We start from the raw sequence: 26,647 nt of genomic DNA, 5'->3' as shown, positions 1-26,647 counted from the left end.
TAACTTATATGCAGAGTACATCATGAAAAATGCTGGGCTGGATGAAGTACAAGCTGGAATCAAGATTGCTGTCAGAAACATCAATAACCTCAGATATGCAGATGACACCACCCTTATGGCATAAAGTGAAGAAGACCTAAAGAGCCTCTTGATGCAAGTGAAAGAGGAGAGTGAAAAAGTTGGCTTAAAGCTCAACATTCAGAAAACAAGGATGATGGAATCTGGTCCCATTACTTCATGGCAAGTAGACAGAGAAACAGTGGAAACAGTGGCAGACTTTATTTTTTGGGGCTCCAAAATCACTGCAGATGGTGACTGCAGCCATGAAATAAAAAGACGCTTACTCCTTGGAAGAAACGTTATGACCAAACTAGACAGCATTTTAAAAAGCAGAGACATTACTTTGCCAACAAAGGTCCATCTAGTCAAAGCTATGGTTTTTCCAGTAGTCATGTATGGATGTGAGAGTTGCACTATAAAGAAAGCTAAGCACCGAAAAATTTATGCTTTTGAACTGTGGTGTTGGAAAAGATTCTTGAGAGTCCCTTGGACTGCAAGGAGATCCAACCAGTCCATCCTAAAGGAAATCAGTCCTGAATGTTCATTGGAAGGACTGATATTGAAGCTGAAACTCCAATACTTTGGACACCTGATGTGAAGAGCTGACTCATTTGAAAAGACCTTGATGCTGGGAAAGATTGAAGGTGAGAGGAGAAGGGGACGACAGAGGATGAGATGGTTGGATGTCATCACCGACTCAATGTACATGAGTTTCAGTAAACTCCGGGAGTTGGTGATGGACAGGGAGGCCTGGTGTGCTGCAGTCCATGGGGTTGCAGAGTCTGAGTGACTGAATTGAACTGAACTGATGTCTATAAGCAACCATGGAAAGTGAAAATTCAATATAATAAATTGTTGTAATTAAATGATACTCTTAAATATAAATTTAACAAAACATTTATAGAACCTGTATGCTGAAAATTACAAAATACCCATGAAAAAAATCATAGAGTTAAACCAGAATCAAACATTGGGAGAGGCAATACTAGTTGATGGAGGGACACAGATCAAAATTGGGAGAGGCAATTCTTCCCCAAATAATCTTTCAATTTAACAAAGTGACTATCAAATTTCCAGTAAGTTTTTTTTTTTTAATTTTATTTTATTTTTAAACTTTACATAATTGTATTAGTTTTGCCAAATATCAAAATGAATCCACCACAGGTAAACATGTGTTCCCCATCCTGAACCCTCCTCCCTCCTCCCTTCCCCATTCCATCCCTCTGGGTCGTCCCAGTGCACCAGCCCCAAGCATCCAGTATCGTGCATCGAACCTGGACTGGCAACTCGTTTCATACATGATATTTTACATGTTTCAATGCCATTCTCCCAAATCTTCCCACCCTCTCCCTCTCCCACAGAGTCCATAAGACTGTTCTATACATCAGTGTCTCTTTTGCTGTCTCGTACACAGGGTTATTGTTACCATCTTTCTAAATGCCATATATATGCGTTAGTATACTGTATTGGTGTTTCTCTTTCTGGCTTACTTCACTCTCTATAATAGGCTCCAGTTTCATCCACCTCATTAGAACTGATTCAAATGTATTCTTTTTAATGGCTGAATAATACTCCATTGTGTATATGTACCACCGCTTTCTTATCCATTCATCTGCTGATGGACATCTAGGTTGCTTCCATGTCCTGGCTATTATAAACAGTGCTGCGACGAACATTGGGGTACACGTGTCTCTTTCCCTTCTGGTTTCCTCAGTGTGTATGCCCAGCAGTGGGATTGCTGGATCATAAGGCAGTTCTATTTCCAGTTTTTTAAGGAATCTCCAGACTGTTCTCCATAGTGGCTGTACTAGGTTGCATTCCCACCAACAGTGTAAGAGGGTTCCCTTTTCTCCACACCCTCTCCAGCATTTATTACTTGTAGACTTTTGGATCGCAGCCATTCTGACTGGTGTGAAATGGTACCTCATAGTGGTTTTGATTTGCATTTCTCTGTTTTTTGTAGACATAGACAAGGTCACTCTGAATTTATAGAGACATAGGCAAATGAACTAAAAGAGCTAAAACAATTTTGAAAAATAAGAATAAATTGAGAGGAAAAACACTATTTAATGTTAAGCCTTACTTAAAACTAAAGCAAGGAAGACAACATCGTACTAGTTGATGGAGGGACACAGATCAAAAGAACAGAACAGAGAACCCAACAGCAGACCCACACAGATATGCCCAACTGACTTTGACAAAGACTTAAGGCAATTCAAAGGAGGAATATTATAACCTTTTCAAAGAAAGGAGTTGGACAACCTGGAAAACCACAGGCAAAAAGAATTCTGAATGACGTCTCACACATTATACAAGATTTCACAAAAATTAACTCAAGATGAATCACAGACTTTTATGTAATCCTTAACTATAAAACTCAGAAGGAAACAGGAGAGAATCTTCAGGACACAGGGGTAGATTAAGATTTCTTAGACTTGATACCTAAACACAACCCATCAAGAAGATTCATTTAAATAAAAATGTTTAAAACTTTACTCTGTGAAAAATCCAGTTAGGAATGTGACAAGCTACCGAAGGATAAAAAGTATTTCAACAGATATCCAACTAGACTCATAGTTAGAATATAATATATAAAGAATTATCAAAATGCAAAAGTAAAAAATAAATAATAAAATCAGCAATGATCAAATTAGAAAAAAGGCAAAATAAATGAACAGATACTTGATTAAAGAGGATATGCATACCTAATAAATACACAGGAAAATGTTCAACATTTTCCCATCATTAGTCATTGTAGAAATGCAAACTAAAACCACAATATTACTACATACCTATGAGAATGATCAAAGTAAAAAATAATGATAACATCAAATCCTTGTGAAGATGCAGTATAGCTGAGTCATGTATTTCTGAGGAGAATGTAAATGGTACAGGACTACTGAAATGGATATGTAGTTTCTTATAAAACTCAACAGCCATGAATTATACAACCCAGCAACTGTAATTTTGTCTAATTTATACCAGAGAAATAAAAATTTATGTTCACATAAAAACCTATACATGAATGTTCATAGTAGCTACATTTACAATAGCTTAAAACTATAAACAACACAAATGTCCCTCAACGAATGGATATTTAAACACATGTTGTACATCTATACTATGGAATGTTATTTAGCCCCTCTCAAAAGGTTAAGAGTTCATTTATATAATATTACTGAAATGTCATAATTATATATACATCAGTGCAGTTCAGTTCAATCGCTCAGTTGTGTCTTACTCTTTGAGACCCCATGGATTACATCACGCCAGGCTCCCTGTCCACCCCCAACTGCCGGATATGTGTGTGTGTATATATATAAAATGACACCACTATTGAGGGAAGAGGGGGATGGAAATGAAGCAATTAGACTTTGTAATGGCTATTGATACTAGTCAAACCATGAAGACTTTTTTTTTTCTTGCCCTTAATCTGGCCATCATGGTCAACAAAACAGTCTGAAATGCAGTACTTGGATGCAATCTCAAAAACGACAGAATGATCTCTGTTCGTTTCCAACGCAAACCATTCAATATCACAGTAATCCAAGTCTATGCCCCAACCAGTAACGCTAAAGAAGCTGAAGTTGAACGGTTCTATGGAGACCTACAAGACCTTTTAGAACTAACACCCAAAAATGATGTCCTTTTCATTATAGGGGACTGGAATGCAAAAGTAGGAAGTCAAGAAACACCTGGAGTACCAGGCAAATTTGGCCTTGGAATACGGAATGAAGCAGGGCAAAGACTGATAGAGTTTTGCCAAGAAAATGCACTGGTCATAACAAACACCCTCTTCCAACAACACAAGAGAAGACTCTATACATGGACATCACCAGATGGTCAACACCGAAATTAGATTGATTATGTTCTTTGCAGCCAAAGATGGAGAAGCTCGATACAGTCAGCAAAAACAAGACTGGGAGCTGACTGTGGCTCAGACCATGAACTCCTTATTGCCAAATTCAGACTGAAACTGAAGAAAGTAGGGAAAACCACTAGACCATTCAGGTATGACCTAAATCAAATCCCTTATGATTATACAGTGGAAGTGAGAAATAGATTTAAGGGCCTAGATCTGATAGACAGAGTGCCTGATGAACTATGTAATGACGTTTGTGACATTGTACAGGAGACAGGGATCAAGACCATCCCCATGGAAAAGAAATGCAAAAAAGCAAAATGGCTGTCTGGGGAGGCCTTACAAATAGCTGTGAAAAGAAGAGAAGTGAAAAGCAAAGGAGAAAAGGAAAGATATAAACATCTGAATGCAGAGTTCCAAAGAATAGCAAGGAGAGATAAGAAAGCCTTCTTCAGCGATCAATGCAAAGAAATAGAGGAAAACAACAAAATGGGAAAGACTAGGGATCTCTTCAAGAAAATCAGAGATACCAAAGGAACATCTCATGCAAAGATGAGCTCGATAAAGGACAGAAATGGTATGGACCTAACAGAAGCAGAAGTTATTAAGAAGACATGGCAAGAATACATGGAAGAACTGTACAAAAAAGATCTTCACGACCCAGATAATCACAATGGTGTGATCACTCACCTAGAGCCAGACATCCTGGAATGTGAAGTCAAGTGGGCCTTAGAAATCATCACTACGAACAAAGCTAGTGGAGGTGATGGAATTCCAGTTGAGCTATTTCAAATCCTGAAAGATGATGCTGTGAAAGTGCTGCACTCAATATGCCAGCAAATTTGGAAAACTCAGCAGTGGCCACAGGACTGGAAAAGGGCAGTTTTCATTCCAATCCCAAAGAAAGGCAATGCCAAGGAATGCTCAAACTACTGCACAATTGCACTCATCTCACACGCCAGTTAAGTAATGCTCAAAATTCTCCAAGACAGGCTTCCGCAATATGTGAACCGTGAACTTCCAGATGTTCAAGTTGGTTTTAGAAAAGGCAGAGGAACCAGAGATCAAATTGCCAACATCTGCTGGATCATGGAAAAAGCAAGAGAGTTCCAGAAAAACATCTATTTCTGCTTTATTGACTATGTCAAAGCCTTTGACTGTGTGGATCACAATCAACTGTGGAAAATTCTTCAAGAGATGGGAATACCAGACCACCTGATCTGCCTCTTGAGAAATTTGTATGCAGGTCAGGAAGCAAGAGTTAGAACTGGACATGGAACAACAGACTGGTTCCAAATAGGAAAAGGAGTTCGTCAAGGCTGTATATTGTCACCCTGTTTATTTAACTTATATGCAGAGTACATCATGAGAAACGCTGGACTGGAAGAAACACAAGCTGGAATCAAGATTGCCGGGAGAAATATCAATAACCTCAGATGTGTAGATGACACCACCCTTATGGCAGAAAGTGAAGAGGAACTCAAAAGCCTCTTGATGAAAGTGAAAGCGGAGAGTGAAAAAGTTGGCTTCAAGCTCAACATTCAGAAAACAAAGATCATGGCATCCGGTCCCACCACTTCATGGGAAATAGATGGGGAAACAGTGGAAACAGTGTCAGACTTTATTTTTCTGGGCTCCAAAATCACTGCAGATGGTGACTGCAGCCATGAAATTAAAAGACGCTTACTCCTTGGAAGGAAAGTTATGACCAACCTAGATAGCATATTCAAAAGCAGAGACATTACTTTGCCAACAAAGGTTCGTCTAGTCAAGGCTATGGTTTTTCCTGTGGTCATGTATGGATGTGAGAGTTGGACTGTGAAAAAGGCTGAGCGCCGAACAATTGATGCTTTTGAAGTGTGGTGTTGGAGAAGACTCTTGAGAGTCCCTTGGACTGCAAGGAGATCCAACCGGTCCATTCTGAAGGAGATCAGCCCTGGGATTTCTTTGGAAGGAATGATACTAAAGCTGAAACTCCAGTACTTTGGCCACCTCATGTGAAGAGTTGACTCATTGGAAAAGACTCTGATGCTGGGAGGGATTGGGGGCAGGAGGAGAAGGGGCCGACAGAGGATGAGATGGCTAGATGGCATCACTGGCTCGATGGACATGAGTCTGAGTGAACTCCGGGAGTTGGTGATGGACAGGGAGGCCTGGCGTGCTTCGATTCATGAGGTCGCAAAGAGTCGGACACGACTGAGCAACTGATCTGATCTGATCTGATCTGAATATGAAGTTGGTTTTTACATTAAGTGAGGTAAAGGGTCAACAAAGCCAAGACAAAAAAGAAAATCACAACATCCTCTGGAAGGCCAGGAAGATGCCACTTGCCGCAAGTCTTTACAGGCACTCACTGGAAGTCTAGGGCTTCCCTCGTAGATCAGTAGTTAAAGAATCTGTCCGCAGTGCAGGAGATCTGGGTTCAATCCCTGGGTCAGGAAGATCCTCTGGAGAAGGAATGGCAACCCATTCCAGTATCCTTGCCTGGAAAATCCCATGGACAGAGGAGCCTGATGGGCTGCAGTCCATGGGGTCGCAAAGAGTTGGGGGTGACTGAGTGACTAAAACTTTCACTTTCTTTACTGGAAGTCTATAAAATGGAGCCCATTCTGTGTTCTGCTAAGAACATCAAAGGAACTCTGTTATAGTCATAACACATCTTGCCTGTTGATTACAAAGTGAATCAGGAATCCTGTAATAATTCACTAAAGTTCTCTGAAACTACTACATCCTGGAAAAATGAAAAGCAATACCCAGGTAAGTACCAGGGAGAAGCACTCAGATGGTTAGAATCAAGTCCCATTTGTTCTTTCGTCATTGGCCACCTTCATCATTCAGTTTCTCTCTCTCCCTCTCTCTCTAGACAGCAAGAGAGAGACAAGAATTTAATAAAGGTTATTGTATGGGCTGAAATTCCTGATATCAAACCCCCAAATTCCTCCTAGTTTCCACCTAATTAAAGATATGCAAGTGTATCTTGGGTATCCATGCCCCGCAGGTCGAAGTCTATCCAAGTTTGGTCCACGGGCCACTAGCAGCATATTCCTGAGCTGTACTCCACATCTGCTGCAGCCTACCCTGGGAGGGGTGGGGAGGTAGAGATGAAGCCTTCACTGCTAGCAAGTACTTAGGAGCTTCTTAGGCAGAGCTGTTGCTGCTGCTGCTGCTATGTCGCTTCAGTTGTGTCCGACTCTGTGCGACCCCATAGACGGCAGCCCACCAGGCTCCCCCATCCCTGGGGCTTCTCCAGGCAAGAACACTGGAGTGGGTTGCCATTTCCTTCTCCAGTAACCTCCCTGCTGCTGCTGCTGCTGCTAAGTTGCTTAGGCAGAGCAGAAGTCAGAAAATCAAATCAGAAAAGTCAAAATGAGTAGGAGGATCGAGAGTACCCATATGGGCTGCAACGACTCAGAGGACTACCCCAAAGAAAACTCTGAGCAGCCTGGGAATTTTTAAAGCTCACTGACTGTCTCCTCATGAACCTTCTGACAGGTGCAGGAGGACTGCAGATATTGCTAGCATGGGGGCAGAGCGGTTCTAGGTTCTAGATCCTGGCCCTGGCACTTCCCTGCAGCAATGGTGCTTCCGGTTACAAACTCTTTTAGGTGCAATAGCTCAGATGCTGAAGAGTCTGCCTGCAAAGCAGGAGACCCCAGTTCGTTCCGTGGGTTGGGAAGATACCCTAGAGAAGAGAATGGCTACCAACTCTGGTGTTCTTGCCTGGAGAACCCCATGGACAGAGGAGCCTGGTGGGCTATATATAATCACAGGATCGCAAAGAGTCGGACATGACAGAGCAACTAACATTTTCACTTTTCTTATGTGCTTTGATGAGTTTTTAATCCCAGATAGGCAAAGATGGATGAAATTCATAGACTTACTATATACTCATGTTAGACAAGGAAGCAAAGACATAATCTTAACAGAGACAGAACTACTGTTAAATTCAGCTCTCATGGGCTGGTACAGTTGTCCCAGATTTACCCCTCAATATTTCACAGTTATCCTCCTCACTGTTTTCCATTTTGCTTCCCTGTTAGTCACTGATGTGTAGCTATTATTTCATCTTCCTTACTCAACTCTAGCTCCAAGTCTGTCAGCAGAATCTATTTTTAAGCCAATAATCAACTAGAAGTAACAGGCAGCCCTTGTGTCTTCCTGCTATATTTAGATCTCTTATTTTTCATTTTTTATTATCCGTGCTCTGGCTACACCCTCCAGCAGACTGCTGACAGAAGAGATATCTGCTATCTTTGCCTTCTGTTTGACTTGGACGTGGATCTAATTTCTCAACTGCAAGTTTATGTTTGCTGCAGTTTTCCTGTGGATTGTGTTTATCCAATCATTAAAGTTTCCTTTTAGTCTTGCCTTATAATGTGTTCCATGAAGAATCAGAGCTGAATTTAATATTGTTTTTCTGACTCTGTTAATTTGTTTCTTTTTTTTCAACGTGGATACAAACTAACATGAACTGTTACTAAACCGACCAAATTAATCCATCCTTGCCTACCTGGGATAAAAATTATGTGGTATTTTTCATTCAGCGTGCTGCTGGAATTCATCAGGGTATCTGCATTCTTATTTACATGTAAGATCTGTCAGCTGTTTCCTTCTGTTGAGATGTCTTCACCATGCTACCTAATATGTGTTAGCTTTATAAATTTTCCACTTTTTAATCCATGTTCCAGAATAATTTATTCAACATATATTTATCTATTCCTTGATACTATGTAAAAACGTACCTTTTAAAATGTAAATATTTTCCAAACTTTTCCACTTTTATGTATTTTAAGTCTATTCTGATTTTATACCTCGTAGGCATATTTAGTAATTTTTATTTCCCTACAAAATCACCTGCTACCATCAGGTGTTCAATTTATGTATATGTTCTTTCATTCATTCACTTTTCAGATGTTTTCAAAGAACTAGATTTTCATTTAGAATTTCTGTTTTTATAAATGTGTACGTTTTTGTTTTAGCCTTGGAAAGATATCAGATTTAGCAGTATTCTTATTCAACAAATAAAAACTAAAGACAAAGGACAAGAAAAGAAACAAAATGGGTATCTTTTGTATTTCTCAAGTTTACTGAGAAAACAGTGTGATCCTGAACTGCTAAATCTGCTGTCTTTCTGTGGCATTTTACAGATATACCTTCTTCGATGGCTTTATTTTCATTATGTTCAATAATTTTGATTAAAATCTATCTTATGAACATGTTATAAAGTTGGTTTTTGTTTGTTTGCTTTCAACCAATTAAGAGAGTCTATTTTGTTTTGGGAATTGTTATGGGACTTAAACCTACTTGCATTTTTCTAATTAGAGATTGTCTTGCTTTCTGTTATTCTGTAAGCTCTTTTTACTATTGATATTGCTTATTTTTCTATTCAGGCATTAGGTGCACTGACAATTTTTTATTCCTTATTTTGTGTCCAGTGGTTTGGAAGCTATCACCACTTCTTTTCCTGTTAGCTACTCAGATATTTAACACACTGATTCACTTGTACTATTTAAAGTGCTGTGCCTTTGTGCATCTAACTAAGGTATGCGTATCATTCATGGACCAGAGAAGCCCCACAGCAAACTTCTACTGTTACTGCTCTGTGTCTCCATCTCTTACCAACCATATCTCTTGCTATTATTCATATTTAAAATATTATCAAATATTTAAACTTAACTATGACTTTCAGAGGTTCTTTGTTAACAATTTCAGACTGTACTCCAGTCAGTATTTGAACCAAGATTTTCTCTCCCATTTCTTCCCCAGCTCAGCAAGTTGGAGATTGACTGCTGACCATGAAGCCAGCACCATAGGCCTCCCTCTGCCTCCAGCTCCACCTGAGGAGTTTTGTTCCCAGAATTTCCCAACCCTTCCCAGCTACCTGGGGGAGGCAACGAAATTTTCCTTGGTTTATTCTTATATTGCTGAAATATATCCTTGAGTAATGCTTTCAGATGGAACTGAAATGACTTGAGTCTTTACAAACTTGAAAATTTCTTAGTTGTTTTTTTTTTTTTTTTTTGTCTGCTGTGGTGAACTCCTGTAGTGTATTTTTCATCTTATTTATGACTTCTCTTTGGTTGTTGTTGTTCAGTCACTAAGTCATGTTGGATGCTTTGCAACCCCACAGATTGCAGCATGCCAGGTTTCCCTGTCCTTCACTATCTTCCAGAGTTTGCTCAAACTCATGTCCATTTAATCAGCGATGGCATACAACCATCTAAACCTCTGTTTCCCCCTTCTCCTCCTGCCTGCAGACTTTCCCAGCATCAAAGTCTTTCCCAATGAGTCAGCTCTCCGAATCAGGTGGTCAAAGTATCAGGGCTTCAGCTTTAGCATCAGTCCTTTGAATGAAGAGTCAGAGTTGATTTCCTTTAGGATCAACTGGTTTGATCTCCTTGCAGTCCAAGGGACTCTCAAGAGTCTTCTCCAGCACCACAATTTGAAAGCATCAATTCTTCAGTGCTCAGCCTTCTTTATGGTCCAGCTCTCACATCCATACATGACTATTGGAAAAACCGTAGCTTTGACTATATAGACTCTGTCAGCAAAGTAGTATCTTTGCTTTTTAATACGCTGTCTAGGTCTGTCATAGCTTTCTTTCCAAAGAGTAAATGTCTTTTAATATCATGGCTGCAGTCACCATCCACAGTGATTTTGGAGCCCAAGAAAAGAATCTGTTACTGTTTCCACTTTTTCCCTATTTATTTGTCATGAAGTGATAGGGCCAGATACCATGATCTAAGTTTTTTGATTGCTGAGTTTTAAGCCAGCTTTTTTACTCTCCTCTTTCACCTTTATCAATATTCTCTTTAGTTCCTCTTCACTTTCTGCCATTAGGGTGTAATCATCTGCATATCTGAGGTTATTGATAGCTTTACTAGAAATCTTGATTCCAGTTTGTGATTCAACCAGCCGGCACTGTGCATGACGTACAATGCACATAACTTAAATGAGCAGGGTGACAATATACAGCCGTGACGTACTCCTTTCTCAATTCGGAACCAGCCCATTGTTCCATGTCACTGTTATCTTCAATAAAAGACTATAAATCATGCTAAAAGATAACTGGAGCAGTTTAAATAGGATAGTCCTTCATAACAGATTGGAATGGAATGTGAAGGAGAAAAGAGAATGATAAACTCTATGGGTTATGACCCATAAGCCACACTGCTGCCCCAAACAAGCCAGAATTACTGGTGCTGGGACTGAATCTCTCCATCTAGAGCTGTGAGTGCCAAGCATTAAGGCCTCCAGCAATCCCCTACTAAACCAGGGCCATGGCCCCCAATACTGCATCCACTCACTCTAATTTGCTGCCTTCTATGTGCTTTTTGCCACATTCACTTTTGGTAAAAACAAACAAACAAGCAAACAAACAAACAAACATATGAACAGAACATAGTCCCTTTGACAAAGCTCACTGGCTAGAGACGAGAAACCTGAGTGTTAAACTGTATTTGCCATGTGACATGATGCTGAGAAACACTAAGTTCTCTGAGGTCCACTGCATCCCAGAGGCAGAGACGGCACAGGGTGTCAAGGGCAGAGTCCTGGAGGAGAAGTCCGGATGGATGGATCTGAATGCCTTACTGTACTTCATCCTGGCCTAATATCCTGTTCATTACCCTCTTCCTTGAATTTAAAGCAATGCATTGGGGGTCCTGCAATATTTGTTCCCTCCCAAGATCGTCACTCACTGTCTGCTCTAAGAGCCCCTAGCCGTGGCCTCATCTAGAGCTTCTGCGTGAGATGTCCTGTCCTGTCAGCTTCCAAGCCTTCATCCAACTGTTGTCTCCTTGTAGCCACTTGTCCTGGGAGGACCACATACATTATTACCTAAGCTGGGCCACTCTTAAAAGTGAAAGGGATACAGTTAATAGCTGTGCCAGGACTACCCCCAACAGATGGCTCCTATCTGGCCCCTTCCCAGAAACAACCTCTCTCCCCTCCCACTAGATGATGATCTCTCTCCTCCAGAGCTTTCTAGATGCCAGACCCCTGACTCACATTATCTTTTCTATAAGATGATCTTTTCTATAAGATGAGCCCTTGTCTTAGACCCATGATGAGGTCATCAAGTGTTGCAAAAGTCAAAGGTTTGGGAGTCTGTCCTGTGTTTCACACACACCAACACCTTGGTTCTGTGTTTCAGAAACAGTTTCTTTAATTGTGAGGGAGGAAGAGTAACTCCACAAGACTTCACTGCAGTCAGAATTCAGATCAGGTGAGCCCACCAGGATACAGCCATGTGTGACTGACTACAAAAGCCTCAAGGACAGTGAAGGTGTGTCCTGAGACGATTCCCCTGAGCAGAACTGACAGCATCAGCTACACACCCGCCTGGAGGCCCTGCCCCCCAGCCTGGTTCCTCCAGATTTCAAGGCATGCCGTGGACACACTCAGCTTGACCTTGCCCCTGTACAGCTGAGGTCCTGAGGGCTTCAGAAGAACCCAGCACCCGCTCCTACCAAGTCTTGTCCTTGTCAATCACAACTTCCTCTGCTCTCCTTCCTCTGTGTGGGCAGACAGTGAGCATAGCCTGGGTGTGTGTGTGGGTTTGTGTGTGTGTTAAACTGCTTAGTCATGTCCAACTCTTGTTACCCCATGGACTGTAGCTGTAGCCTGAGTAGGCAGTGGAAATCCTGTAGGAACCCCCATAGCAGGCTGGGGAGAGGGCACAGTGAGAGCTGACCTTGGCCCCTCCACTCCTGCAGGAGGCTTTGGAGGATGACCAAACTCCCCATTGAATTCCTGTCTCACCTATTTACTACACAGACCCTTACAGCCAAGTTGGCTCCGTGTCTGATGCCAGGAAGATCAATAAACTCATCTGCCAAAGCCAGTCTCTTGGGCTGGATGGGTCTCACAGCCCTCAGGGTGCAGGGAGCAGAGGGCTTCCTGAGGTAGCCTGGCACCACGGGTAGGAAGACAGTATTAAAGGGCCACCCTGGATGCAAAGCCGTCCCTAGAAAACTCTGCTGGCTGCAGTGCCTGGCTCTCTGAAATTCTGTTCCAGCTCTCACCCAGCAGCTTGCATTCTGTCATTCCAAGCTGGCCAGCAAGGGATTTGTTCAAGGAAAAGTCGGTTGTCGATGATGAGGCAAGATCATCAAGAAGTGATGGTCTGAAAATCCCTCAGTGGCTCTGAAACTGGGAGAAGCCAGGCTCACTCCTTCCAGAAAGAAAGAGAGGCTGAGACAGAATGGCCAGAGAAGGTCTGAAAATGCAGTCTATTCTGAGGGAGGGAGAGAGGAGTGACTTCAATTTGTCTAACTTGTGGAAAAATAAAACACAAGAGCTCTAAAAGCACAACTAGAGGCAAGTACTCTGGAGTCAGGCATGTCCTGCTGGGGGATCTCAGGGAAGTGGCTGAACTTCTTTGTGCACTGGTTTCCTGCACTTGGGCCTCCCTGGTGGCTCTGATGGTAAAAAAAAAAAAATATGCCTGTGACATGGGAGACCTGGGTTCGATCCCTGGGTTGGGAAGATCCTGTGGAGGAGGGCATGGCAATCCACTCCGGTAATCTTGCCTGGAGAATCCTTATGGACATAGGAGCCTGGTGGGCTACAGTCCATGGGGTCACAAAGAGTCAGATACTACTGAGCAACTATGCACACACACATTCTTGCCCTGAGATGTGAATGCTAATGCAGACTTCGGAGCCATTCAGCCCTTTGCAGAAAGAGTGGAGCAAAGCAAGGGCACTAAAGATCTGCAAGTGCAGTCCATGCTGTGAGGAGAGGCTGGGCTCCAAATCAGGATGAGGCAGCCAGGTCTCTGGGCTCCCAGCAGCTGAGTGAGTATGCACATCCATGTGCCCTCCATCCCCTGATTTTACCAAGATACTGGAGGAACAAACACAGATAAAACACAACCACCGCCGTAAGCTGGGAGGGGTGTACAAGCAGAAAAGAAGCGATAATAACTTTCAAACAAGATAACCATGGGATGGAAATCAGTTGCTAGCAAGTCAGAGAAAGAATATGAATTCGAATTTTGACCGTTACTGAGAGCAAAAATGGAAATGCAATCCTACAGAGGCTCTCCTGTCTCATTCAAAGTAAAACCCAAGACCCAGTAGACTTGGGCAGCACCTGCTGTATCTCTGATCCTCTCACCTGACTCATGCCCACCAATCTGGCCCCTTCTGTTCCAAGGACAGATCTAGATGACAAGTTCCTGCCTCAGGGTAATCCAAAAAAGATACATCTTATAAAGATAAAATCATGACACACAAATATAAAATGAACATATTTGTGTCAAAGATGTTTTTTAAGTCATTAATTAATGAGGGAAACAGCAAGGCATGAAAATCCAATTCTGAGGAGCATCCAAAGGGCAGACATGGACACAGGCGACCAGGAAGGCCGATCCCATCTATTCACAGAGAAGTCCGTCCATCAGACAGAATCCATTTGCTTCTCAATGGACTGGAATCATTTCCATCACTCCCAGTCCGAGAACTTGCAAAGTTGAAAGGTGGTTCAAGGACCATGGCCTCCTGACCACTAGAGCATCTGATAACCTGGGAGGTGCAGGTGACCTCACACGGAGATGCCACAGATGCCCGCTTATCTTTCTCTCCTTCACCATTTTATTTATTTTATGATGGTAATAATGTTTTGCATTTCAAAGCCTTTCACCATCTTTCCTGACAAGCCTAGGCGCCTGTTCTTTCTGCCAAGAGCATTCATCTCCCTGATGCTCTGATTTTTTCCATGGCCTCCCTCTCCGGTCTCACAGCCCACATCTGGCTCCAGCATGTGTGAGGCTCCCTCCCCAATTCTTGCAGCCCCCAAAACTGAGTGCATGTTCTCCCCCCCCCTCCCTTTCTCTAGAGTGCAGGGAGTTTTGCCCATCTTGATGGCTGCTGTATCCTGGGATCCTAGAACAGTATATGACAACAGCATGTAAGCCTTCATTAAATATTGGTTGAGCAAAGAGACAGATGAAAAACAAACATCAACAGCGGCAGTGGTGAGAAGGGGGAGGTCTGGATGGACACAGGTTGGCAGGTTCCACTCACTTTCTAAACACTGCTTTGCCCTCTTGCCACGTCACATTATTTACAAACAGCCTCCCTCCAGATTAGGTCAGATTTGATAATGGAGGTACTATCACAGCATTCCCCAAAGCCTCCTTCTCTAAGAACCCAAGCTGAAAAGTTACCTTTGTTCGCCTGGAGATTCCTGTCCCCATCAAGAGACATGATGTCCTTTTAGTGATACCTCCACCCTGACCCCCACCCCCAGACCAGCCACAGCTGCACGATGGGCCTGGGAGCACCAACTCCAGAACCCCCTTCTGGAGCCAATGGCAGCGACAGCACTGAGTCTAAGATATTCACTCCCTAAGATCCCGTTCCACACATGGACCGTTATACCATGATGTGACCCAGGGGAGCAACTGCCACTCACAAGGATGCAGGTCCCTGCTCATCTCCATCACCTTTGCTACCTACCTGCCTCCTCCACTTTGCCTGAGTCCCAGGATGCTTCCCCATCACTCAATCACTGCTGCCCTCCCCCCAAGAGCCAGGATGGGATGTCCAAACAGGCCAAGGTGAAAACAACTGGAATTTCAGTGGCCAGCTCACCTGCACTGAGTTGACCATGCCGACAGCCATCCTGCCCATGTCCGAGGCCCTGACAGCTGCCCAGGCAAGAACTGGCATGGCAGCCCTGTTCATGCATGGGACAGGCAAGCAGAATGACATTCCTGGATGCAGCTGTCAATCTATCACAGAAGGAAGTTGGCAGATAAGCATCCTGGACATCCCCACTGCCCATAGCAGTAGCTTTTTAAAGTATCCTGTATTGGTTTCCCTCCCTCCCCTGTCCCACTTAGTCTCTCAAATTATGTGTGCTCAAATCCTCGTCTTGGGCTGATGTCCAAGGGACCCTAAGACACTTAGGGAAGGGAATAAATTCTATGTCACTGGTGACTCATTGATCACAACTGCAAACCCTTGGGGGTCAGATCACACTGCACCCAGGTGTATCCTTTGTGTACCACCCTCCCCTCCCTCCAGGCTCTGCCATCAGCCACAGGGTCAGGGGGATATGTGAGAGAAAGAGGGCTGGGGCCAGAGGCCCACCCTCCCCTCCCTCCAGGCTCTGCCATCAGCCACAGGGTCAGGGGGATATGTGAGAGAAAGAGGGCTGGGGCCAGAGGCCTGCAGCCTCAGAGCCAGGCAGGAGCCTGCACGGCCTATAAAAAGAAGATGGTTGACACCACACGCAGTTCTAAAAATACAGAGTCAACAAAAACATCAGCAAATTACATTTATCAATGAAGATTCCATTACTGTCACAGGATTTTCTGATGAAACAGCTCAAGAACTGAGAAGTCTAGAGAGACTGAGGCAGCCACCCAGGGTTGCACAATGTAGGGGTGGCTGAGATGTTGCTGGGGTTCAGACCTTTCTCTGCAAACAACGCTGATACCAGTTAGGCCTTTCATTCCACCCAAAAGGCACTGGAGCTTTTCCTAGGTCATGACTCAATCTGAGGGAAGCCATTCACCACACCATGAGGACATTCAACTAATAGAGAGGCCCATGTGTATAAGAATTAAGGCTCCTAAGGGCCAACATCAACTTGCCAGCCATCTGGGTGAGTCATCTGGTTGGATACCCCAGTCAGCCTCCCTGTTGACTGCAGCCCCAGCCAATATTGGGCTGAAACTTCATGAGACCTGGAGCCAGACCACCTACTGGACCCGTCCCCAAATCCTTGAGCCACAGCAACTGGGAGAGGTTACAAAAATTCTTCTTATTTTAAATTTTGGAGTGATTTGTCCTACAAAGACAGGAACTACAGCAAATACCATTTGTCCCAATTAGGATTGGTTGGGATTCCTTTACCTGATGACTGGTATTTTTTATAATTTCTGGAAAATTCCAAGCCATTATTTCTTTAAACATTGCTTTTCCCTCATTTTCTCTATTATTTCTATCTTAGACTCCAGTTAAACACTTTAAGAACATCTCAGTCTATTCTGCAAGTCACAGCATTTCTCTTATTTTTCATCTTTGTGCATCTCTTTTCTACGCTCTGTATCGACAGCTTATCGTGTCTTTCAGTTTACTGGGAACCATCTGCCATTTAACCTATTACACTTTTTAAACTGATACACAATTTACAAGCAGCAAACACAGGTTTTTGGTGTGTGGCTTTCACTGAATTTTGATGCAGATTATATTCATGTAACTATAACCACCATAAAGTCAAGATACAGACACTCCCATTATCTCAGAAAGTTCCCTCATGCCCCTTTCTTCTGTCCCTCCCAGAGGTAACCATTTTATTGATTTGTATCCCCTATTCTAGAACATGAATAAATGTAATCACACAGAAGATTAAAAGCCAAAAAGGAGGGAGGAAAATGGGAACAAGCCATCCAGAATCGCTACTCACTTTGAGTAAGGTTGTGTTCAGACAAATCCTTGAACTGCAGGCTTAAACTAAAGCAGAATGAAGCAAACAAGAAACCACTGGATTCATCATCTAGCAGGGATGCTGCTATTAGCCCCTGTCCTCCCCTCACAGCCACCCAGCCAGCCGGTGGGCAATAAACTTGTTCACCCTCCATCAGGAGAATACAGCAGCCCCTCCCAGAAATGATGCAGAGACCCTATTATGCAGTGACCCAGCCTCTTCAAAGCACAGAAAATGGATTCTATCTCAAAAACCACGTGGGGCTCACACCTGGACTACAAAATTGAGCTGGAATAGAAGGAGAAATGTTACATACATGTTGGTGATGTTTCCCCTGACGTGAATCAATGCTCCCCTCCAAACCACGGCTCACACAGAAGGGCGGCACGTCCCCTCCTTCAGGAAATGCCCCCACCCTCGCCACACATCTGTAATGAAATATCGCATGGGCTCACTGAGGAAATACATCAGTTTGAGAATCTTATACTTCAGTTTGGGACTCTTTGGCTGGTGGAAAGTACCAAACTCAACATCTCTCAAAATCTCCCATAACAGAATATCAGAAAGTCAGGATCTCACTAAACTCAGCCTGTTTTTGCTACTTCCCGTGTTCATTTCTAGACTCAGATGCCTAGGCTCCTATCTCCCAGGCTGCCAATGTGACTTTCCTCCTCCTCTTTCTTCCCTTGTTGGCTTTAGCAGCACCAGCATCACACAGGTCGTCCCCTAGGCTCCCCCGCCTCATGCCTGTACCCCACCCTCCTTCCATCTTGTCTGGACGCACACAGTTGTGAGGTGCTTTCCAGGAGCCCATGAAGGGGGGGTGCAGCACCTGCAGGCAGTGGGGCACAGGAACCTCTTTCTAGGAGAGCATGTGACAGAGAGAGGTGTCTGGAGTCAAAGGGGAGTTCAGTTGAGGTCTGGGGGTGAGAGAAGGTGAGAGCCCCACACTGAGGGGGGCAAGGATAAATGATGGGAGTTGGGGGACATCCCTGAGCTGACCAACCGCAGGTGAAAGGGGAGGCAGTGAAGTCTGGGGTAGTGGTGTCCACACATACCTGGGGCAGGAGGAGTGGCAGCAGAGAGAGCTCCCGGAGGCAGGGGTAACAGGGTCATCCTGCCTCTCCCTGTCCACCTGGCCCCACAGGCGCCATGAACTGAGTGCTCCTTCATTATTACGCATGCCTGCTTTGGTCCTTCCACTCCTCCCCGTCTTCACTCTGACCTTCCTGTGTTGTCACTGTCCCCACTCAGTCTGGACAGCTGGTCTCCCCAAGGCAACCTCCCTGCCTCCCTCCCTGGTGCCCTGGAGAAGGGGACTGATTTCTCCTCCCTTCTCTGGACCCCTCCCTACTTTGCCCAACAGGACCAGGTGAAGGGCTGGTCTGAATTCCTACTCTGGGTCCCTAAGGGCCAGGCAGCCCCCACTTCATGCCTCTCCAGAACTCTCCAGGCCACATGGAAAAGGCTCAGGAGGGGAAGAGGCACTGGAGGTGGTGCAGCTACAGCCCCATCACCATCACCATCAGCTCCAGGGGTGTAACCCCACACAGAAGCTCATCTGAGCCCCAGCCACTGCCTACTGCCAACATCTCATAGAACAGACAAGCAGCCATGCAGGCCCAGCCAGCTCCCATGGTGAGAAATAAAAGGCATAGTGTTTTTTTTTCCTTAAGCCATTAAATTCAGGGTCACTTAAGCAGTGAAAGATAACTGATGCTCTGTCTCCAGCTGGCTTTGGTAACTTTTTAACCTTCCTTCCCCACACTGTGCTAATGTGGACATGCCAGCCATGTAGTCAACAGTTACTTTAGATAAAAAGTCCCACATCTCACTTCTCAGAAGAAAATTAATGCAGAAAAGGAGGCAGTCTCTACAGACACTGTGCTGCGGGCTGCTGCAGGCAGCCAACAGGTATATGGAAAGGAGAAGAAGAGGGGAGATGGTTATATGGAGCTCCAAGGGAAACACAAGAGGAAGAAGGAGATGGATTATTCCTGGGGGCGTGGCCCCTGGTGGCATCTGTCAGAAAGAGATGGCTGCATCTTTGTTCCTTGAAATTCAAGTATGTATAGAATACTTGGGAACTCGTCATTAGTTAGAATGTCAGAAACGCCAAACATTTACTGGGGTTTAAGATCTTACAAGTAAATCATAAGAACCATCACTTAAAGCTTCATTGTTAAAAATTCTATCATACTTATTTTTGATTTCAGTTGAAAAAACTGCGTTGGGAACAGTGAAAAACATTATTGGCATTTCTTTTTAAAATGTCAAACCATCTTACTTAAAGCTGAGATTCTCATCCCCGTGCCTTTGAGCACACAACTACCTTTACAGATTGTTCACTCTTTACTGAGTACCACACCAAGCGTGCTACATACATCCGCAGTTCATTCTTCCAGACTGTGAGGTTGGCACTTACCCTATTGGGCAAAGGAGGCATCTGAGACGTACAGACATAGCAAATATTATGGCTAAGATTTACACCCACTTAGTCCATCCAAACCCTTGTCCTTAACCAGTCAACGGCAATATTGCTGTTATAGACTGAACTGTCTCCCCATGAAAGTCATAGGCTGAACCCCTAATTAATTCACACGCTCAAGTATCTCCAAGTGAAACTGCAGTTGGAAGTGGAATCTTTAATGAGGTAAAACTAAGGTAAAATGAAGTCATCAGAGTGAACCCTAATCCAGCGTGACTAATGTTTTCACAAGCAAAGATGAGGACACAGACACACACACAAGGGGAGAGCATGTAAGGACACAGGAGAAGATGGCATCCACAAGCCCCGGAGAGAGACCCCGGGAGAAACCAAACCTGCAGACCTGAGACACCTGGGACCTCCAGCCTCCAAGAGAAAACAAATTCCTGTTCTTTAAGTCACCCAGTTAGTGGTTATTTTGTTCTGGCAGCTCTGGGCAACTAATATAGCCCTTAGAAAACAGAGGAGCCAAGGAGGAGGCATGGGAACGCACGTGCTTCTACTCAATAGGGGACTGCTTTCTCGGACCTGAGATACCTTACACAACTCAGCTGCTGGAACTAAGTCAAGGTACTGGAAAGGGGTGGCAAATCAGCAAAGGTAATCTCCTGGAGACAGGCCCAAGGATTCAAATGAAATGTGATACCAGGAAGAAAGAGAACAAACAGTGCACACAAGACATAAAATCACTCAGCCTTCTGGAAGCAGTCCTCGTAGGACAAACCCATCAGCTGGCCCTGAGGGATCACTGTGCCCACAGGGAGCAGCTGATGGCAGCGCTGTTTTCGTGAGTCACAAAGGTGCTGGGATTCCTTTTTCCCAAGAGGGACCAGAGACAGCAGCCGTCACTAGGAAATAGCTTTCGTGCGTATTAAGACAGTTATCACATCCTGTATCTTATTGGAAAGAGAGGCTCTGGGTTCCCTTAGTTTACCATGTAGTTTAGCAAGAAATTTTAGTGCTTCAGGAAATTTAATCTGCCTGGATAGATACCCGCCGTGTGGAGCGGGCTTCCACTCCACAAATCAGATGGCCTTGGCTGACTGACAAATCCTTCCTTTCCTGACCTCAGGAGACGGACTATTAGAAGATGACGACTGTCCTCCCATCAGGTACAGGCTTCCGAGTGTGGCTAGAGATGAGTCTCCTGTGCTTAGCTGCCCCGCAGTGCTCTTAGTGCACAATGGCAGTGCATTAAATGAGGACTTAAGTCCAGACAGTGGACTCCAGCCATGTATCCTGTTGACCAGCAGTTTCTCTTGCTGTGACTGTAACTGCTTATTCAGAAGCAAACTTATGACCATATGCAAAAATGTCTCAGTGCCAATATGTACACAAGTACCTACAAATCTGTAATGCACAGCCCTGTGGACACAGCCATTGAGGGCAGCGTGTTCAGTGCTGCAGGCCTGTGTGCTGGGACAGAATGCCAGACACGGGACAGAGCTGCTTCCCACAAAGCCTCATGGGAATCCATAATCCCAAATTATATAGATAACATACCCAGCATTTCTATAAAATATTCAAATATACTTGACTGTTAAAACACATCCAAGAATAAACTCATTTCTTTCCCTTTTGTCCACTGAGCTTACCTGTTGTAGAGGAGAATGTCTGGCTTCCAGATCTGGCCGTCTGGGAAACGAACCGTCTTCACGCCTGGATACTCGGATGCATTCCACTGTAAATAGTGATCTGTCCAAGTCTGACAAACACAGACGGCAGCATTATCAGCACTTTGCTTTCTTGCCTGCTAATATATCTTTTGAGAGATTATTAGATAAGTTCAAAACCAAAAAGAGTTCCAGACACTCATTTACATAATTGAGTTGCTATCTGTAAAATATATGGAAACTGGGAATTAAATAATCCTTACTAAATGACCATGAATAGCATAAAAATCACATTTAAGATCCTGCTATCACCATGACCATAGTCAGAGGGTAGCCATTAAAGTTAATTCCAGTCCACCGCATGCCCCCAAGCCCTTCTCTCCTGTAGCAGATGGATTTTTTCCCTAGCCAAATGAAAACTGTTTCGCTTTCAAAGTTTTGGAACACTTTGGACAAATAAATTCATTATTTCAGTTAGAATAAGAACTAGGTTGGAAAAATGTCGAAGATTTATTTCCATACAACAACTTCATGCAGCTGCAGGGGTACCTCTTAGAAATGTCTAAGGGCCTATATCTGGATTTGAATTATTATTTCCAGGTAGGAATACTGCTTCTGACACCACAACTCAAAAATGCAAACATGGGCATTGGTACTAAAACACTGAGTCAGGACACGAGGGTCCAGAGTAAGACTCAGGAAATATTTATAAGCACGTGAACATGAGTGTGTCTCTCTGAAATTGCTTCTTGAGGGATCTTTGTAAGAGGAAGGTCCATTGCTGGAGTTCTCTGCCCCCAGACCAGGCACCCCAGAGCTACCTGCGGCCCACTGGCTTTGTAAAGACTGCTCAGGTAGGCCCCCACCTGCACTGCTGGGCAACCAGCAGCACCCAGCGGGACTGCAAGGCTGCCAGGTTTGGACTTCCCAGCTCCTACAGGTGTGCATTATCAGAGCAGATGCCATAAAGGCCTCCATCCTGTATTCGGTCCCCCTGGAGCCACCTGCTCTGAGTGCAAACTTTCTCAGATTTAAAAAGGTATGTGATGCAACACCCCAAGCTGGCCCAGGGGCAATTCCTCATAATTAATCATTATTTCTGCAGCAAAATATGCATATTTATACTTAAATGCCTCGACTGAATATCAATTTGATTTTAGACCTGATCAGTTTGATGTAAAGTCATAAAAACAAAAACAAACAAACAAAAAACCCTGTCATGTTCAGAGCTGCTGAGATTTGAGAATTGCCGCCAAGGGGTTGTGGGTCTAGAGCTACTGAAACTGGCAATAGCAGTCAAAGGGCATGCCCTAGAGATGCCACCATCCTCTAGAAAGGGCAGACAAGCATCCCAGTTAGTCAGAGAAGAGGGAATATGCAGGTAAGTATCAGCATTTCTCTACTTTCAATACTTCGGCCACCTTATGCAAAGAACTGACTCATTGGAAAAGACCCTGATGCTGGGGAAGATTGAAGGCAGTAGGAGAAGGGGACATGAGCTGGTTGAATGACATCACCAACTCGATGGACATGAGTTTGAGCAAGCTCTGGGAGTTGGTGCTGGATAGGAAAGTCTGCTGTGCTGCAGTCCATGGGGTTGCAAAGAGTCAGACATGACTGAGCGACTGAACTGAACTAACTGATCAGCATTTCAGAGTCATGGACCATGAGGAGGAGGATATATTGATACTTAAATTGTTGAAGTATCCCTGGTAACTCAGTGGTAAAGAATCCACCTGCAATGCAGGAGATGTGGGTTTGACCCTTGGATTGGGAAGATCCCCTAGAGAAGGAAATGGTGACCCTTGCCTGGGGAGATCTCATGGACATAGGAGCCTGGCAGGCTATAGTCCATGGGGTTGCAGAAGAGTAAGACATGAACTAAACAACACGTTGCAGTATCACTGGGGGCATTTAGGATGGTGACCCACCTGGCAGATGTTGCTAAATTAGAAGTGTGTGGCTGGGGGAGGACAGAACAGCACAGCACCCAGAAAGAGCCAATCTCGTTCAAGTGGTTTTGCAGGAAGGCCTGGGTAACCAGCCACTCTGTTTGCTCCAGAGGCTCCAGCTCTGCCGCCTTTGCTCAGTGTTCGCTTCTTTTCTCTCTCATGTTCTAGACATAAGCCCTTCTGTGCCCAACACCTGTGCTTTCCTGACCATGTTCTCATATCCGGATGCTCCTCTGGGTCAGCAGCTGATTAGCACAGAGTCTGGTATTCATCTTCCCCATTACCCTGCTCAGGGCCCCAGGACTCCCAGAACTGCCCAGGAAGGTAGGTGTGGCAGATAGATGCCCATCTACTCTGCCTGCTGATAGGATGGCCACAGCAAGAGGAGAAGCAGGGAAGAGGGAGCGCTTTGTTGTCAAACACAAACCTCTCTTAAGGGTACCAGGTCTGAGCTGCAGAGAACCTCCCTGGCAATTCCTCACCCCTCCCATCTCCCCTACCCATGCTCCTACTTAGCCACATGTGCCCCGGGACGTGTATCTCAGCCAGCCTGCTTCCTCAGTGTCTGCTATGTGTACCATGCTCACCAGAACACCGGGATGCCAGCATAACTTCCTATTTACCAGAGAAAACTGGGGCCTGGAGAAGTGACAACTTTCTTGTCGGTCACTGGGGTCAGGACTCAGAACTTATTTGACTTCAAGCTGGGTGACTCCCAGGCTCTACTCTGGTTGGTTCTTCCCCACTAATCTGTCTGCACAGGCAAATTCTGCACCCCGCCAAGGTGGGCTGCTCTTCTAGGAGTCTCCCTTAGTCTAAAGCCAAGTTCGGTCTCTATCATCCTCTCAGCAGAAAACAGAGGGCCACTGGGAGCTTTAGGATCAAACAGACTTTGGTTTGTACCCAAGGCTCCAGCAGAGAAGAGCTGTGTCTAGCAGGTAAACCACCCTCTCTGAGCTGCATTTTGCTCGTATGTAGCACCTCATCAGGCACTATGAGGATGCAATGAGATAAAGTGTCGAAGCAAGTAAGTCACATGGCCTTGGGAGGCGTGTGATAAATGATGACTGAGAGAAAAAGGGATCCTCCCTTTCACAACATCCAAGAGGACATTAGAGCTGTAACAACTGAGCTTCAGCCGAAGGTGGAGAGAGCAAAGGCCAGCTCAGCGTCAGGAGTTGGAGCAGGAACCTCAGTGCAGCATTGTCCTGGGTTTTCATGAAGATTCCCTAAGAATGGATGTGGAAAAGGGCCCATAAACAAGCAGGGGGTAGGGTTCTATCCTCTAAAGTACTCGGATCACAGAGCCTTGAGGGCAGAGATGCTGAGCAAAATCTGTGTATAGACAGCAGCTGGCATGGCTCCCACATGCAGGCACCTGGAAACAGGCATGAACCTAGAAGTGCCAACCCTCCCAGAGCCAACAGGGAAGCCCATCCTTTATATTATATATTAGATTATATACAATAATACATTTTAAACAAAGATAAAGGTTTCTCTTGAGTTCCAGGAGCTGTTCAAGGACAGTACTGAATATGAGGCAGGGAATGGGAGTGTCTGAATGTGAACTCAGCTGGACAGAATGTGGGTCACTCGGGCCCCGTCTGCAGTTGGTGTCTCAAATGGGGGCAGTCTATGGGAATGAGCCCTTACCTGAAGGATCAAATGCTAACTCAGAATAGAGCCAAGCTGTTGGAGTCAGGAAACACCTCACACACACATGCCCTGAACATTCTTTCGTCAACTGTTCTGATCTCAGAGGAAGAGGGTGGGTCTCCTCCTTTCTTCTGTCCCAAAACTTTCTTCTCTCAGTGGACATAGGTTTTGCTTAATGGTGGGTTGTTCTTACTGCCCTAAGCAAGCCACTGACCTCTTATCTCTAAGCAACATATGTAGAATTTTTATTTTGATAAAGAATGCAGAAATGAAGAAGGTAATAAGCATTTTAGAAATAAATATGGTTTAGAATCTAACATTCTACGATGCTATTAATTCCATAATTAGAATTAGGAGGTGGAAAATAAGCAGAAGGATGGGAAATCTGAAACCAGAATAATGGTCAAAATTTCAAAAATTCAAAATTAAAGAAGATAGGTTTTTTTTTTTTTTTTTTTTTTAAGCAAGTTCTTTTTTTTAAGTCTCCGAATGGCTCAAACATCTCTTTAGAAACTGAAATGGCTTCTGTCAATTCTTCTTATAGATTAAATCAGATTATGTCTGACAGGACTCCCCAAATGATAAAACTAATATGCAGAAAAAATACCCTAGCTGCTTCCTCCTAGGAATATAAAGAAGTAAACAGAGAGATCAAATGCTTTCTCTTCCTTCAGGTTCTCTAAATAACTGTAAATTCCTACAAATCAGGGCAGGTAAGAGAAAGGAAAACACAATCAACAAACCGTACGTCAAAGAGAATTTTTTCTGCCTCTTCTCTTTGAATGTATAGAAAACACATCATTTGTAGGATGCTGACCTCAGAGTTTAAACATCTAGAGAAAAGATTACGTGGATTCAGTTTTTCAGAACAGGAATTCAGCAACATGAAATAAGGGAGAGTAAAACCAACTGCTGAGAGCAGTCTCCTGGGCCCTCTATCCCTTCCTGTCCGGGTTTCTGCCCTCCCTCCCTGGGGACTCTGGCCTTGGCCCTCTTCAGCATGGAGCCTCACTTCTCTGTCCCCATTACCCAGGCTGGGCAGGCCAGGCTGGTCACCAGTTTGGGAAACACAAAGAGCAGGAATCAACGTGGTTGTCTTATAAATGGCTCTGGGGCAGCTTCCAAGGCCTGTGGGGGTGATGCCTGAGTTCCCCAGGTCCACGCTGAGGCCACAGTAGGAATACCACGGCTTTCCAGATGGAAACAGAATAGGCAGAGGTTTTGTTTAGATAACTGTTCAGGTCTGTTCTAAATCCAGGATTCTTGTGATTCCTTAAAATTCAGCTGGGAGCTATTACTACAGCTGCTCCATGAGCTATAGGTGCCAGATAAAATGTGCCACCCAGCTTTATAAGGATATTCATTACAAAGGTGCCCAGCTTGTTTTCCACAGGGTGGGCACCTGGAAAGAAACATTAATTACTGAGCTCACACCTAGAAACACTCGGGCTCCCCATCACCACATACAGAGTCCTTGCCTTTCCTCCTCTTCCTTTGATTTCTGTACTGCCAACTCCACGGTCTACACGGCCAGCCTGCCTCCTGCCAATTCTCTAGGTAGGTACTTGGTCTT

General features: G+C 44.4%; 1 protein-coding gene across 5 annotated transcripts in view; it reads right to left on the bottom strand.

Annotated features, from left to right (window-relative positions):
* The window catches only part of LOC102397911 (neuronal acetylcholine receptor subunit alpha-7), a 149,794-nt gene that overhangs the window by 63,734 nt on the left and 59,413 nt on the right, over positions 1-26,647 (bottom strand). For 3 of the 5 annotated variants that reach the window (XM_044932783.2, XM_044932785.2, XM_044932786.2), the window contains exon 4: positions 21,449-21,606. In XM_044932783.2, coding sequence (XP_044788718.1) covers positions 21,449-21,606 — 158 coding nt within the window. The remainder of the gene's footprint in view (positions 1-21,448; positions 21,607-26,647) is intronic. The other 2 variants (XM_044932784.2, XM_025271075.3) reach the window with 1 other exon arrangement.

Source organism: Bubalus bubalis, chromosome 20, assembly GCF_019923935.1.
Source record: "Bubalus bubalis isolate 160015118507 breed Murrah chromosome 20, NDDB_SH_1, whole genome shotgun sequence".
Lineage (NCBI taxonomy): Eukaryota > Metazoa > Chordata > Mammalia > Artiodactyla > Bovidae > Bubalus > Bubalus bubalis.
This window is presented reverse-complemented; position numbering and strand designations above follow the sequence as displayed.